This window comes from Lynx canadensis, chromosome C1 (assembly GCF_007474595.2).
Source record: "Lynx canadensis isolate LIC74 chromosome C1, mLynCan4.pri.v2, whole genome shotgun sequence".
In the NCBI taxonomy this organism is placed as follows: domain Eukaryota; kingdom Metazoa; phylum Chordata; class Mammalia; order Carnivora; family Felidae; genus Lynx; species Lynx canadensis.
Genome location: NC_044310.1, coordinates 107346462 through 107362852, shown reverse-complemented (window position 1 = coordinate 107362852; position 16391 = coordinate 107346462). Strand labels below are relative to the sequence as shown.

Sequence of the window (16391 nt, the reverse complement as noted above, 5' to 3'; positions counted from 1 at the left end):
AAAGTTAAGCAGATATAAGTTATTGCTTTCTCTAGTGATAGCAGCTTCTGGAGATTGACAGTCACACCTGCATCCTAGTGCTGAAGGAGACACCCTTACAAGTGGAGATTTCCCTATTCATGTAAGTGTCTCTTACAAAAGTGTGACTTCTTGGTTTTCAGAACTTCTCATGGCTCTTGTGTATTTCCTTATAAAATAACCAGCCTGGAATAACCAATATGCCAAAAAGGCGTATCTTAGGGTAGCAAAGTTTGACCCACTCAAGGCCAAGAAGTTCCCAGATGTTGGGTTGGCTGGGCTTCCCAAAGGCTGGGGATGAGGAAGCAGCTCAGGGAGACTTGGGCAATTATGCTCTTTCCCAGGGAGGCGGAACCTGGGCTTATTCACAGGGTGACGCCTTGCTCTCAGTTTGAGTCTTGTCTCTCCCAGTTACTCTGGGTGCCCTGCACGGAGCCTCCTGGAAGCCTCAGAACTCTGTCCCCTCTTCACCTTCTATTAGGAACCCAGGTGTTCTTCTTCTATCCAGAAAGCCAGGACCCAGGTGCTCCCTTACCAGGGAGGGAGTGCCTTCTGGTGAGAGGCGTCCTAAAGGCCTGGGAGGTGGCAGCTGGAGGAGAGCAGGGCCAGAAGCCAAGTCTGAAGGAAGGAACTGCCAGCCAATGAAGGGCGGGCTGCCTGTACCCTGACCTGTGGGGCTGGGACAGCACGGGACCCATAGGTATTTCTGAGTGTGAGTGTGAGTGTGTTCCTTGTTGAGAAGCCCTCTCCCTTGGAAGGGACTGGACTCTTCTATCTGGCTAAAATATTAATATGGTGGAGAAAGTTCCTTGATCTTCCCTTTTGAACTCTTCCTCCAAATAAAAAAATTCTATTTTAAATTATACTAAATGAGTTTAGTTCTACCATGCCTGGATCTTTCCTGCCAAGGTTGTGTGTCCTGGAGTTAACTCTACTCAATTTCTTTCCTTTCTGTCTAGCTCTGAATCCCTGTTGATTATGTTTCACTTGGTCCTTATTCTGCTATTGCATCTTTATTTTAAGGATACAGAATGCATAGCAGTGTGAACCAAGGCAGATGAACTCTGGCACCAGGCAGGGCTGTGATTGGAGGTGGGGGTGGGAGGTGCCACTAGTCTCTGCCCTGGTGTGATGAGGAGCTGGGCTCAAGCCTTGTAATTTCAGCTGTGTGATGTGACAAGCTCAGGACAGCATTTGCCACTTAAACACTCATGGTTGGGAAAGTACTATGAGCAAGTGACCAGGATCCAAACCTTCTGTTGACCAGAATTGATTGCTGGTTTCTAAATAGCTTTGCAAAAGGCCAACCTGTTTTCTGGGAGGCCAGCCACAGGGCTCCATATTGGACAAGCTAATCCTTACCTCTCATTTGGCTAAAGAGGAAGGCTGACACTTTCCCACATGTTTCCTACTCTCATCTGCAATTGGCTCATTTCCTCTTAAGTGACAGTTTTTCCCAAATGAATGGAATACTGGGTATTATTAACCAAGAGATTGCTGGTCCTGATCCAGGAAGTTCCTATATGCTCAGTTCTTAAAACATGGTTCTAAACATTTTCCATCTGGGGACTACTGATTATAATATAAAAACTCTGGAGGACAATGATATACCTCATTTTATCTGAAACTTCCCTCTCTCATTTCTCAGTAGGATAACCAGGAGAAAAGTTGATGTTTTGTTGTCATCTTGGGGAACTGGTATTTCATTTTGATTGAGCATAAGCAAGCAATTCATTTCTGCCCAAGAGAGCCAAAAAGATTCCTGCAGCCAGAAGAGACCACAGAGATACTGGGGTTTAACCTCTTGGGCCCACGTTGAGAATCTCCAGCATCAAAAACTTGGACAGACTGTGGCGAAGTTCCAGGCAGAGGCTGTGGAGACATACCTGGGTATGAATCCTGATCTGCCACTACTGGTTGGGTAACTTTGGGCAAGAGCTGCTAGCACCCTCAACTTTACTGAGCACCTGCTGAGGGTTAGGCTCTGTGCTGAGGACTCTGAGACCTCTAGGCAGGTGCTGGCTCTCAGTTTGTTTGAGAGGCAGGCAGGGGTGCCATGCAGTGGGGTGGGTACCCTGTTTGAGGAGTGAGCACAGCTGGGTTAACTGTTGACATCTCTTCCAGGGCCAAGGTCCACACTAACCCTGTTGGCACCCTGGGACCACATGAGGATGCTGCTGTGGCTTCTTATTTTCCCTGCTTGGGATTTTGGGGCTTGGGGTGAGTTTTCTTTCATTGGGTCAGAAGTGCTTTTCATACTAATTGTAAGTCATTCTCCTTATCGCTCATTGATTGTTCCTTCTGGCCAGTCCTTGGCTCCCCATTAGAGCCTAGCTCAGGTGTCCCCTGCCTACTGAGAGTGGTGCCAGTCCTCAGTAGTCTCCTCAGTCTGCCTAGCACACCTTGGCTTTAGTTTCATGGTCATGAATTTGCTCCTTGATGATTTCACAGAAGGACAGAATGGAGGCCCTTAGTGACCTTGACTTAAAGACAAGGATACGAGCTGGGCTCCATTGCAGCAGTGACTTATCCAAGGTCATCTGACAGCTTTGGAGAGGTCACCAAGTATAGTGGCAGTGAACGCAGCTTGGGTCAGACAGCCTAGGTTGGAACCAAGCCCATGGCTTAAACCCATATCATCTTAGACAAGTAACTTAACTTCTTTGAGCCTTAGTTTCTCCTCTGTGTTGAGGGAGTGGTTAATTTTCTTTGCTTATCACAAATACGTGTTTTAAGCCACATATCTGGTAAGGCTCTTGAAAGTGCTTGGTAAACTATAGAGCTGCCCTGTTGGAGGTGATGTTGGTGACACTGCTGGTTCTAGTAGGTTTTGCTCCTATGATCTCTGGTACTAAACAGGCAGAGGAGAATGAGGCATGTTGATGATGACTAATCCTCAGTTAATCCCATCTCAAAAATCTAGTTTGTGAGGTCAGTCACAACAATCTGCAAATTTCTGTATTTCAAGAACCTTGTCTGGATCAATACATGCTTGATACATGTGTACATGTTACTACCAAATAATGATGACCACCTTGGTATGTGACCCTCTGATCTGAACAAAGGTATGTAGGTGAGCCAGGAGAGCTAGAGCTGCTCAGACGAGGGGGCAGGAGAGATGGCAATTCCCCTGGAATGGAGGGAATTTGGGAGGGCATGAAGGTCTCACTGGGGCAGATGTGGGAGGCAGAGGTGGGGTGAAGCCAGAAACATCTGTAGTTCTCTTTTGTGTTGTTTCCTAGAAGATGTCAGGGGACTTGGGGGAGTGGAGAGGCCGTGGACTTTGGGGTGGGGATGTCAAGTCTATTCCTCTTCACTGGTCCAGGTATTCTCCAAGGACCAGCACTAAGTGCAATGTTCCTTTGCAGGGGATTCCCCACTGTTCTCCTGGAATGAAACCCAAGCCAGAGGATTATCAGAGGGGCTTCTAGACTTTTTTGTTGGCATCTCTCAGCTCATTCACAAGGGTCAAAATGGTGAGGTGGTTTGGGGTTAGCTAGGGATCCTCAGGTAGCCAGAAGTGTTTCTCGGGACTTAATTATACTTGGGCTGGGTTGGTAGGTGGAGTTGAATCCTACAAAGCTCCCATGGATTGCCATGAATCCTCAGGCAAAGGTGGGTTCCAGGAAGGAGGGAAAACCCAGGGACTAAGAACAAGGTCCCCAGTCTCCAGCTGTCAGTAGAAGGGTAGAGACACCCTATCCCTCAGAAAGCTCCCAGATGCTTCCAACATAAAGATAGTAAGTGAGTCCTCAGGGGTCCTGGGGTCCTGTGCAGGGCTCTCAGCCCTGTCTACAGTGCATTTTCACATGGGAGAAAGACATGTACCTGATGCTCAGGGAACTTCCTAAGGGCTCGAATCTGAGGAGAGAAACATAGCTTTCCTCAGAGAGTCACCGTTCTGAGGGGAGGCCCAGACAATAGACAGGTCAGAGACCCAGGGCAAATGCCAGTGAGGACAATGCATTCATACTGGGGTGCTTTAAGAGATGGCAGCTCAGAGTCCCATGGTTAGCACAGAGTGTCACAGGGGCTACTTTCTGGAGGTGGGAAGTGCAAAGCAGGCCAGGGTAGGGCTGAGGGGGGTTTGTCCTTTAGGATATACAATGAGGGAGTGTATGAAAACCAAGACAGCTTTACTTCTGATGCTGATGTAGAGTCTGCATGGGGACTGCTTTTAGCCAGAATAGGCTATGGAGATGAGAAGGGGGCTGTGGGTGGTGGAGGCATCCAGGGGACTCTCCCAGGCCTGCAGAAGAAATAGTAGTGCTTGCTGTATGCCATCCTGTGGTCCCCTTGCAGAAGCTCCCACCATTGTCTCCCGCAAGGAGTGGGGAGCGAGATCACAGACCTGCAGGGCCCAGCTGACACAACCTGTGGCCTATGTCATCATGAACCAGCTCACAGGGATGGAGTGCCAGGAGCAGGATGTTTGCAGCCAGAGGCTTCGGGGCTTTCAGTCCCATTCTGTCTACACCAAAGGCTGGTGCGACGTGGTCTACAAGTAAGCAAATGGGTGGGTCCTGGGGCCACATTCAAGTCTACCTCTGAGGGGTCCACCCAATTTCCCTCATCTAGTTTCCCATCTTCCCATTCATGTTGCTTTTATAATGAATAAAAAATGTTAAAACAAATGAACAAAATCCAGAATCCTCAGAGGTGTTTAGGAAGGATGGCTCAGAGCCATTTATTCAAAGATGGTCTCAGACACTGGAGGATTCTGGAATAAGTAAGGGAGGTTGTGTAATAACTACAGTTGCCCATGGAGCATGTAGAATATTATAGTTTACAAAGGTCTTCACAAGCATTACCTAGGCCCTCCCATCCACTCTGAGGAATGGGTGAGAGAATGGGAGAACTTTACCACCCCCTGTGTCAAAGGTACGGATGCCACGGTCTAGAGAAGACAGAGAATTTGTTAAGTTAGGGAGTGGGACCTAGAGCTGTTTCCAGACTGCCTACTGATCCAGCAGTCTACACAAAGACAGTGAGGAGCATTCTCCCACTGGGTTCCTTGGAGGGCCACGTCACACTGAGGTCTGATCTCACAGGGAATGGTGGTGGGGATCGAGAGGGGAGAGCCCCATGTTAAAACAAGTGTAATGCATGGAGAGATCCTGAGGTTGTGTATCAAGTGTCCACTCAGGATTACCAGTGGAGGCCCAGAAACTCTTCCTTTCCCCCTTAATAATGAGGATAAGAGCGCCTGGGTGGCTCATTTGGTTCAGCATCTGACTTGTTTTCAGCTCAGGTCATGATCTCATGGTTTGTGAGATGGAGCGAGTTTCAGTCATTGGGCTCTGCACTGACAGGGGTGATCCTGCTTGGGACTCTCTCTCTTCCTCTCTCTCTGCCCCTCTCCACTTGCACACCCACTATCTTTCTCTCAAAATAAATAAATATAAACTTAAAAAATTTCTTTATGAGGATGTGTATATAGACACACATAATCTCCAGTTTGTACGGTACAGCTGAGTGTTGCCATAAGGGACAGTTCACATTGGACTAACCAAAGGCTGCTGAAGAGTGACAGAGATACTTACTGAAAGTCTGGGCAGCAAAGTCTTCCCAGATCAGTGGGTATACTGAGGCCCCACCCGATCCCCAGGCCATGTCAGTGCAGGGTGGGAGGTGGGCTCACCTCCATTCAGGGTCTTTAGGCATCCTTGAGAAAGTGTTCTTTCTGTGCTCCATTTGCTATGGAAACTCACAGTCTATTAAGAGTAGAATATGGCAAGAACTGTGAAAACATAATTTCTGAAGAGTGTAGTTGGGAAGTGGAGAGTAAGAAAGTTAGAGAGACAGAAAGGAGGCAGGAGGTAGAGCAAAATAATAGATATATTGTTTTTAAAAGAAACTGAAAAAAAGGAATATTCTAAACAAATTTCTGTGATACAGAAGAGCTTACAGGTATTCCTAAGGAGAAACTGAAGATAAAGCCAATATTAAGGGATTCCTGAACTCCAACTGTTTATTTTATTTATTTATTATTATTATTTTTTAACGTTTATTTTTGACAGAGAGAGAGAATTACAGAACATGAGAGGGGGAGGGGCAGAGAGAGAGGAAGACACAGAATCTGAAGCAGGCTCCAAGCTCTGAGCTGTCAGCACAGAGCCCGATGCAGGGCTCAAACTCACAAACCAAGAGATCATGACCTGAGCTGAAGTCAGACGCTCAACCGACTGAGCCACCCAGGCACCCCTCCAGTTGTTTATTTTAAATGTTCATGTGCTTTCTCCTATAATTAAAAAATAGGATGGATGAGTTTTCATTGCCCTGGAAAAGTGTTGAAATAATGTTCTCAGGTGTTTAAGAGTCACACATTTGAATTCCACTTTGAACCAACCAAATATATTTTTTTAATTTTTTAAAAATGTTTATTTATTTTTGAGAAAGAGTGAGACAGAGCATGAACAGGGGAGGGGCAGAGAAAGAGAGAGAGGGAGACACAGAATCTGAAGCACACTCCAGGCTCCGAGCTGTCAGCACAGAGCCGGATGAAGGCTCGAACCCATGAACTGGGGGATCACGACCTGAGCCGAAGCCGGATGCCTAACTGACTGAGCCACGCAGGCACCCTAGAACCAACTGAGTATTTTTTTAATTAAAAATTTTTTTACCTTTATTTATTTTTGAGAGACAGAGAGACAGAGCACAAGTGGGGAGGGGCAGAGAGAGGACACAGAATCCAAAGCAGGCTCCAGGCTCTGAGCTGTCAGCACAGAGCCCAATGCAGGGCTCGAACTCACAAACCATGAGATCATGACCTAAGCTGAAGTTGGACGTTCAACCAACTGAGCCACCCAGGCACCCCACCAACTGAGTATTTTTAAAGTGAGGTTCTGGGACACACAAGTAAGCTAAGTCACAACATAATTTAAAGTATATTCCCACATCTCTTGGAAGTTTAAATGGGTTATCTATGTCCCACTGTTAGGTAATTAAAACATAGTACTTATTGATGAGCGTTTAAAACACTTTTCCACTCTGAGGGTGGGTGAGAGGTCTTTAATTTGCCTTTAAATCCATGTTTCCTTGCCCTGCAGCTTCCTGATTGGGGACGATGGCAGGGTGTATGAAGGTGTCGGCTGGGATGTCCAAGGCATGCATACCCAGGGCTACAACAACATCTCCCTGGGAATTGCCTTCTTTGGCAATAAGATAGGTAATGGTTGTCCCCTCGGACCTTCTGCCAGAGAGTTTTCCACACTCTCTTCCTCCACTCCCTTGTCTTAACACTCTTGTCTCTCCAGTCTACAACATACTGGTCCTCTCTAACCATCACCCTTCTCTCTCTCTCTCTGTCTCTCTTTTAATGTTTATTTTTGAGAGAGAGAAATAGAGCATGACTGGGGGAGGGGCGGGGGAGGAGACACAGAATCCAAAGCAGGCTCTAGCCTCTGAGCTGCCAGCACAGACCCTGATGCAAGGCTCAAACCCACGAACTGTGAGATCATGACCTCAGCTGAAGTCAGACACTTAACCAACTGGGCCACCCAGGTGCCCCATCCCTTCTTTTGAGTTCTTTTCTCCCTTGGATTCTATGATATAGCTTTTTTGTTGTTGTTGTTCTCTTCTTCCTCTCTGGTCTGCACTCCTGTTTGGTAGCTGAAGCCACCACTGACACCGCTTAAGCTCTCAGTTCTTACCATCACTTCTGGAGTCTGATGTTGTATGGCACTGAGTCTATACCTATGGATGGCAGAGGCAGAAAAACATGGCTTCTCTCTTGCTGGAACAGCAGAACCCAGCCAGAGCTGGCAGCAATGAGGTCTGGGAAATGTAGTTTGAGGTTTCTAGCCCCTGTGAAACTGAGGAGAGCTCAAGAAAAAAATGGAGTTAAGAGCTAGTAAGTGAATAACTGGAACCTGCCAGGATCCTCATTTGCCAACTGGGGCTAGGAATAGCATTTATCTTGGAGGTTTTCAGTGAGAATTATATGAGTTAATGGATATAAAGTGCACTTGCCACATGCCTAATTGTGGGAGTTCCTAAATTCTGTTCCCTTTTCCTGCATGCTAAGGCATACCTGATTTAGTCAAGTTGGCCTTCCTTTGCATGTAGCTTTAATTGCTGCCCAGCTCTTTCACCTAGAGATGGAGTATAAATAAGGTCCTAGTTTGGCAATTGGAAGAGGTCACCAATTTGGCTTCTAAGAGCTCTGTCCAAGTAGCTCCTTGTCTCTTAGGCCCCATTTTGGCTACTGGATTTGTTTCCTGTCTTCCAATCTATCAGTTATTCAGACCTAGGTGACTTCTTATCCTCTCCCAGGTCTAGATCAGGATGGAATGTCTTGCTGACAGTTCTTGGTCCCACGTTATCCTCTTTTAGGAAGCAGTCTAAGCCCTGCTGCCTTATCAGCTGCAGAGGACCTGATATCCTATGCCATCCGGAAGGGTCATCTGTCACCCAGGTATATTCAGCTACTCATCTTGAATGAAGAGGTCTGTCTGGTCCCTCAAAAGCCAGTGATGCCTAGGAAAGGTAAGACCCTCAATCTTGCCTCACCTTCCTGCCAGTTATCACTCAACCACATTAGGGAATGCTGTGTCCTATTGGTGTTCACTGGCTTCTTGGATCAAGAACACCTCATGCTGAGATCCAAAAAATTCTGACAGGCTAGCTTCCTGGCCTCCTCTCCTTCCCACTAGTGTGATATAGCCATGAGACCATTCTTGTTAGCAATATGTATGTGCACACACTTTCATTCAAGCAACAAATATTAACTGAATCCGAGGCACTATTCTAGGAACTGAGAACACAGCTGTGAACAAATATACAAATCTGCACATTTCAGTGAAGAAAGACAGAAAATGAAGAACTCAACAAGTAAAATACATATGATGTCAGATTGCATCAAAGCTATGGAGAAAAAGGAAACATGATAATGGGATGGGGTAAACATTTATACAGTTTTGTGTATAGCAGGTGAGTACACATACATACACACACACACACAGCATTCTAAGAGCAAAACCCAGCCGTCCTGCAGCATGACCACACACCGAGAAAAACGAGTTAGCAGGTAACACTGACATCAGAGTGAATATTCCAAGAAGTAGGGTAATAAAAATCATGTGCTATTTTGGAGTGAGCAAGCAGTGACCTAAAAACAGTACAATATACCTAGCTTTCTGCTAGAGTGGACCTTTTCTTGGACTCAAGGATATTTTTATTAAGCTTTTTTTTAAACTAAGTTTTTAATAAAATGCTTCTGGCTTTCAGATGGATGCTATCTTCAATAATGATATTTTTAGCATTTGTAGAGTTTTTTATATATTTTGAATTATTTCCATATACACATGATCAGTTCAGAGTCACAGCTGATTTCTTCACATTGTCCTGTTTCATAGGTCCACACACCTGCATAAATGTGCAATATATCAAGTAGGTAGGCAATACATCAAGCAGGTAGGCATACTTTGTCTTTTGAATAAAATGGCCATGCCTCTGTACAATCAACAGTCCTTCCCCTTATGTTCATATAATGATTTCCACAGTTGTTATCAGAACCTATAAATTTTTGCCTCTGTCCCTTAGCTCCAGGCACATGACCCAGAAAGTTCCTGTCTGGACTTTCCTAAATTCCAAAGCTTGAGCTTACATCAGGAAGTGGCAATGGGTGCCAGAGGTTGGGGAGACTGAGAAGGAATCCAGCCTGCGGTTATGAGTTTGCCCATAAGTAGGTGTGTTCCCATGATCTTGGTTTTTTACCTTACCACAGCTTGCCCCAACATCATTTCACGGTCAGTATGGGAAGCCAGAGAGACACACTGCCCTAAAATGAGCCTTCCAGCGAAATATGTCATCATCATCCACACCGCTGGTACAACCTGCAATGTATCCATGGATTGCCATATTCGTGTCCGAGATATACAATCCTTCCACATGGACACACAGCACTTCTGTGACATTGGATATCAGTAAGTGGGATTGAAAACATGCCCTCCTCTTGTTGGGATGAGCACTGAGTGTTGTTTGGAAACCAATTTGACAATAAATTAATGTTAAAAAAGAAAAGAAAACATGCCCTTCTATTCTTCAGGACTGTAGGAGGAAGGCTGGGGAAGGAACTGATATTTATTGAACCCTTCTTTGGTAGTGGGTGCTTCACATAAAACATCACATTTTATTCAAGCAAGTCTCTGGACTGAGTATCAGTTAGATCATAGCTAAGGGTTAGTTATCTCTCCTGGGCATATTCTCTATGAGTGGTTGGGAAGACTCTGAAAAGACATTAACAACAATAATGATAAAGCAAGACCATGAGACCCTTACGGAAGGCCATTGGAGGATTGTGCCTTTTTATGCAATCCCTTCCAACCACTCAGGGTCACAGGCCCTACTCACCTCCTACCTTACTCTGGCCTAACCTCAAACTTGCTCCCTCTGATGTTAGAATCCTATAATAACTCTGGTATAGTTTACTCCATTTTATAGATACGCAAACTTTTCACCTTCCTGGGCCTCTTTTGCCTCATCTCTGCAACAGGAACAATAATACCTTATCTATTTGAAGATACAGAGTGAAGTAAAAATGTTCTTTTTTGGTTCCTTTAATGCCAGATCTATAATAAAGAAACACATTAAGTTAGTGGAATGGCAGAAGCCACTTGGAAGATGACTTGGAATTTTCATGGAAAGAATTTAGGTTTAGCATATGATAAATTTCAATTGCTCATCCATGACTTAGTTACAATAAAACCATAGTCTCAGATAATTATGTGTCTTTTGCATATGTGTCATTCTGGGCTGGTTGCTGTTCTCCTTTTAACTCCCCTTTTAAAAGTAGCCTTTGCCATCTAGATGTCTTCTTTAAAGAAATGTCTGTTCATATCTCCTGCCTATTTCAAATTGGATTATTTATTTTTTTGGTGTTGAGTTGTATAAGTTCTTTATATACTTTGGATACTAACCCTTTATTGTATATGTCATTTGCAAATATCTTCTCCCATTCCATATGTTGTCTTTTAGTTTTGTTGACTGTTTCCTTCTCTATGCAGCTTTTTATTTTGATGTAGTCCCAATAGTTTATTTTTGCTTTTGTTTTCCTTGCCTCAGGAGACATATCTAGAGAGATGTTGCTATGGCCGATATCAGAGAAATTACTGCCTATGCTCTCTTATAGTATTTTTATGGTTTCAGGTCTCACATTTAGGTATTTAATCAATTTTAAGTGGAATTTAAGAAACAAAAAAATAAACAAAAGAAAAAGAAGATAGATAAACCAAGAAACAGACTCTCAATTATTGAGAACAAACTGATGGTTTGTTACAGAGAGGAGGTGGATGGGGGATGGGTAAAACAGGCGATGGGGATTAAGAGTACACTTATGATGGACACTGAGTAATGTATAGAATTATTAAATCACTATTTTGTACAACTGAAACTAATATAACACTATATGTTAAATGTACCAAAATTAAAATTAAAGACTTAATTAAAAAATTAAAAGCAGCCTTTGCAAACAGGAGGAAACAGTTGCTGCATTTTGCAGGATTTCCCACAGCCTTGCTATGATTAATTAGCACAGACGAGAGAGTTGTTCATAAATTTGGAAATTCCAAATGGCAAATGCTCAGGGAATGTTAGTTTTCCTTTTTCATTCAGTCTTCAAGGACTTCATCTTCATTCCTTGATTTTACGGTATCTCCCTTTCACTCCAGCCTCATGGTGTGTTATCTCTAACATTGAATGGGCTCCAGTTAGGACCTTCTTGATCACCATTTTCTAACATTTTAACCAATATTTATTGAGTGTCTGCTATGTGCCTGGTGCTTGGCAAGATAGATATGGCTCCTTCCCTCATGGAGTACTACAGAGAAGACAGTGAATAGTAATGACAATCCTTCATGTTAGACACTGTGACAGATAAAGAACAGGGTATGCAGAGGATGATCTTCTAACAAGACTTTGGTGGAGTTGGCAGTAATAGGAAAGGGCTTCCAGAGGGAGGGGTATCAAGGCTCTGATGTGGGTAAGGAATGGGGATTAGTGGGGCAAATAAGGGTGAGGAGTGCTCCAGGTAAGGGGAGCAGCATGCTCTCTGGGGTCCAGAGAAGGCATATCCTTGAGGAACTAAAGGAGCTTAATTCATATCTAGAAATACATTTCAGCAAGAGGACTGGTGAGAGGTAAGGCTGGAGAAGCCAACAGGGACCATATCAGAAGAACTCAGACAGACTGACTCTATTTGAAAGGCAACTGGAAGTCATGCCTAATGATTGGATTTGTATTTTAGCAAAAGCACTTGAGGTGCTGTTTCAGGAATGGATTAGAAGGAGGTAAACCTCTGGGCAGGGAGCTATTGAAGTAATCCAGACAACAGGTTATGGTGACTTGGAGCAGTATGATAGCAGTTGGCATAGAGAAATGGAGGAATCAAGGTCAGAGATATAGCCACGTATCCTGATAAACCATGACCAATGATTGGATGGGACTGGGAGAGGGAGAGAGAGGGGGAGGCAGTAAGATGATGTCCACTTTTTTGGCTGAGAAAATTGCAGAAGATGGGTTCATTTGGACATGTTGATTTTTATAGATAGTAATTAAAGCCATTGGACTGGGCGACTGTCCCAGGAGAATATGCTGAGTGACAAGAGAGAAGGGGAAGGCCAGAATCCTGAGGAGCACCATATTTTAGGAAAAGGAGGTGGATGGAAGAGAGCCCTAGGTGGGGGGAGCAGCAGAGTAGAGGAAAATAGGAGGGTGTGGGCTCCTGGAAGCGCTGGGGTGAGAACATTTAAAGAAGAATGTGGCTAACAGGGTCAATGTAACCAGAACAAAAACAAGTTTCCATTGTACTAGTATCAAGACAGTCACTGGTCACCTTGGTGGTGTCAGACTCAGTGGAGTTGTGGGAACAAAACCATGTTGGAATGGGTGGAAGTTGCTGTTATTGCTTGCGATTATCTTCACTTCTTGGGTTCAGCGATTATGGAGTTTTTGTTGTTGTTGCTGTTGTTTGGTCTCATACACATTGGCACATAAGAGACGTTCACTCTATACCTGATAAATGGAAGAAAGACTGAATTAATGATTTAAGGGGTGAATGAAGCTAATTCTCCTTCCAGGAGTGACTTTCTCTATTTTCCTTTGTCCAACCCCAGCTTCCTGGTGGGACAGGATGGTGGTGTGTATGAAGGAGTTGGCTGGCATATCCAAGGCTCTCACACCTATGGATACAATGATATTGCCTTAGGAATTGCCTTCATAGGCAACTTTGTAGGTAAGGGGTGAGCATGAAGCAGAGAACATTCTAGGGGGATGAAGTTTAATATACAATGTCTGGGAAGCATGGGGGGAAAGGCAACATTGAGGTACCTGGCAGTGTGTTTAGAACATTTCAGCTTTAAAGTGGACTCTCAATATAGGACACAGGTCCCCCAGAGTCCCTGCCAGGCAGAACTTTCCCCCAAATTCACCTGTCCCCATACTCAGCCCTGTCTTTATAGCCATACGCAAGGCAAGCATGGATCAAGAGAGAACACCATCCTTTGCAAATAAGGTGTTTTTCTGGCTCATTTGGCAAATGTATTCTCCTCCCTGGTGAATGTTGGGGAGCCCCACTGCCTGCTATGGCAAAGCAGTGGATGGTCCAGTGGTGCCATGTCTGCCTCACGGTGCTTGCTGAGGAGTGTTGTGTTGTACTGGAGCTCTCTTCTAGAGTAGTTTTGAACTTTCTGGAAGGAGCTTTGCAAGGAGGAATCAGGGAACAAAATGACTTTGTTTTCTCTTTGTGCTTGGCTGCCACAATTAATGTGAATTTGTTGGTTATGGTAGTGGTAGGTATGGTAGGGGGGGGGACAGTGGGAGACTGGAATCTAGGAGCTTGTCCCTTCCCTAAGCATGTAACCTTAAGACCCTAAAACTGATGGGAAAATGTGTTTTGCAGAAAAGCCGCCCAATGCTGCAGCCCTGGAGGCAGCCCAGAACCTGATCCAGTGTGCAGTGGACAAGGGGTATTTAACTCCCAACTACCTGTTGGTGGGGCACAGTGATATTGTCAATACACTGTCTCCTGGGAAAGCTTTGTACAACATCATTAAGACTTGGCCTCATTTCAAACACTGAAGGAGCCCCTGCTCCTTCTGAGATTGCTTCTCCTACCGGGCTACTAGGTCTCCCCTGTCCTCACCCTCTATCCTGACTCAACACCTGGTGTTGTCCCCTCCATGTCAGCCCCATCCTGCCCCTCCTTTCTCATTTTAGGATGATCCTCTCCTGCTAGCACCACCCGCCAGCAGCCCCAAACCCTAGAGCTGGGCATACCCAGCCTTTGAGTGAGCCCCACCTTCCTCACTCCTCATTTTCTCCTCCCCTGGGCGCCCAGCTCCTAAGCCAGGTGGGAAGATGGGCTGATCCTTGTTTGACTTCTCATTCCCTCTCTGGCTGCCCCTCTGCCCCATGTACCTTCCCCTGCCATCTACCCAGCAGCCCCCAAACTTCACACAGGACCCAGGTCAAGGCCCAAAGCCCCTCTCTGCTCACACACCCACTTGTCCCCATGTGGATGCAGCCCTTATTTTAGGGCTCATTGCTTACAGGTGTGGTTGTTCTCTCCACTGGATTGTGAGGCTCTCCAGGTTTATTTGCCCCCATGTCCTTGATTCCTCAGCAGTGTCTGGAGTCTTGTGTGTGCTATAGATGTTTGTTGGAGAGGTGGATGAATAAACAAATGTGTGTGTCAAGTCCCTGCTTCCCTTTCCAATCTGTTCCACCAGCCCCTCTTTTTGGAGACACCTTCTGGGACTGTCCCCCATCCTGCCATTCTCTCTCTGTTGTTGCCCCTCCCAGTCTGAGGCTCAGAGCCAGCTCTTGTCGCTTATCTATAATGGTGCCACTAGGGTCCTGTGTCCTGTCCACCCCAAGTTCCCTGAGGGCAGACAGTAGTCCTCTAGGCCCAACTGGGCTGTGTCTACACAAGCCACCTGTGCCTGCAGCCTTCCCTTGCCCACCTGTGCCCGCTGGCCTTATGTCTACAGGGCTGTAGACTTCCCCATCTCCCCCAGAACTCATCAAGGCCTCTTCAAATCAACAACACTGCCTGGTCTGGATTACTGTCTCCTCCATATTATTGACTTTTATTGGTCTCACCCACACAATCTGAGTAAAAGCAGAGCACTCAGCTGTCAAATGCTTTTTTAAAGGCAAATTCTGAGGCAGCCCATTCTGTTCAGTTGGCTCTTCTGAGTCCTTGGTATAGAAAATTTCTTCCCAACTCCCCTTAATCATGTGAAGCGGGGTTCATAGTACCCCTCACCACATCAGAGGATTGTTGTGAGGATTAAGTGAATTAAAATGTGTTGATGTCTAAGACCTCATGGTTGGCATATGATAATGTTTTCATTAAAGTTTGTGGAGCTATGGTTATTCTTGTTGCTATTGCTGTGACTTTGTCCCAGGCAATAGCTTGTGTAGGGGTCAAGAGCAGGCTGTCCCAAAGTGTGCCTCTTGGGCATACCGATTATTTTAACTGAAAGTCACGTCAGGGGCACCTGGGTGGCTTAGTCCATTAAGTGGCGACTTCCATTCAGGTCATGATCTCGAGGTTTCTCTAGTTTCTCTAGCAGAGTCCTCTCTGCTGTCAGCATGGAGCCTTCTTGGGATCCTGTTCCCCTGTTTCTCTGCCCCTCCCCCACTTGCACGCTCACTCGCGCGCTCTCTTTCTCTCTCAAAAATAAACATTTAATAAAGTCACTTCAGAGACAGCCAAGAAGGACACTCAGACCCTCCTCCGCCCCCCTGAGAGAAGGAATACATCTCCCATGTGAAAGGTACCCTCCCTGTAGCAGGAGCGAAAGAGAGGAGGCTGTATAACAACGCTTGTTACTTTTTACTAATTTACCACCCCGGCCCAAAATCTGTTTAGAATCCCTTACGAATTGAAGCTCCCAGTGTTAAGTTTTCTTGATCCTGTCAATACCTCACAGACTTATTGTCTATTTGTCTGAAAAGTGTAAAAACTGCCTGCATGGTTATTTCTTTGGTCTTAATTTCATTCCTGGACCTCTGTGCACACTTAATAAAACTTTGGTTTTTTTCCTACTGTTAATCTGTGTCCTGTAAATTTAATTGTTAGTCCAGCAAAGACCTTGAGGGTAGAGAAGAACTTTCTCTTTCCTTCAGAATCTACTAGTCCTATTTGCAGCAGGAAGGATGTGCCTTTGCAGGCACCAGCTGAGGCAGCCCCCAGGAGTCTGGCACTCCCTAGGAGAGCAGGCTGGCCTGAAGCTTGGGGCGCACAGGCCTTGGCAGGTCTGACAGAGTCCATGGTGAAGGAGGGACACCTTTTTCACAGTGTCTGGCTGTCAGGTTGTGAGGGGCTCTAAAGGTCATCTTGACAGTTGTTTTCAACAACTGTAAGCTGG

The 16391-nt window shown here is 45.4% G+C and overlaps 1 protein-coding gene across 1 annotated transcript; it reads left to right on the top strand.

Moving 5' to 3' along the window:
* Nucleotides 1-406: 406 nt before the first annotated feature.
* Nucleotides 407-16072, top strand: PGLYRP3 (peptidoglycan recognition protein 3). The gene is made up of 10 exons (XM_030324117.2): nucleotides 407-718; nucleotides 1667-1908; nucleotides 2143-2238; nucleotides 3387-3494; nucleotides 4321-4522; nucleotides 7068-7186; nucleotides 8353-8505; nucleotides 9746-9944; nucleotides 13131-13249; nucleotides 13916-16072. Exons 3-10 carry the CDS (start codon nucleotides 2184-2186, stop codon nucleotides 14092-14094), a joined length of 1134 nt encoding a protein of 377 aa, XP_030179977.2. The 5' UTR covers nucleotides 407-718; nucleotides 1667-1908; nucleotides 2143-2183; the 3' UTR covers nucleotides 14095-16072.
* The last annotated feature ends 319 nt before the right edge of the window (nucleotides 16073-16391 follow it).

What these genes read in the sequence shown, in the direction of transcription:
- PGLYRP3 (XM_030324117.2), top strand. Translation starts at nt 2,184, where the DNA reads ATGAGGATGCTGCTGTGGCTTCTTATTTTCCCTGCTTGGGATTTTGGG. An exon ending in TTGGGATTTTGGGGCTTGGG is followed by an intron (nt 2,239 to 3,386) that starts GTGAGTTTTCTT and finishes GTTCCTTTGCAG; the next exon opens with GGGATTCCCCACTGTTCTCC. An exon ending in CTTCTTTGGCAATAAGATAG is followed by an intron (nt 7,187 to 8,352) that starts GTAATGGTTGTC and finishes ATCCTCTTTTAG; the next exon opens with GAAGCAGTCTAAGCCCTGCT.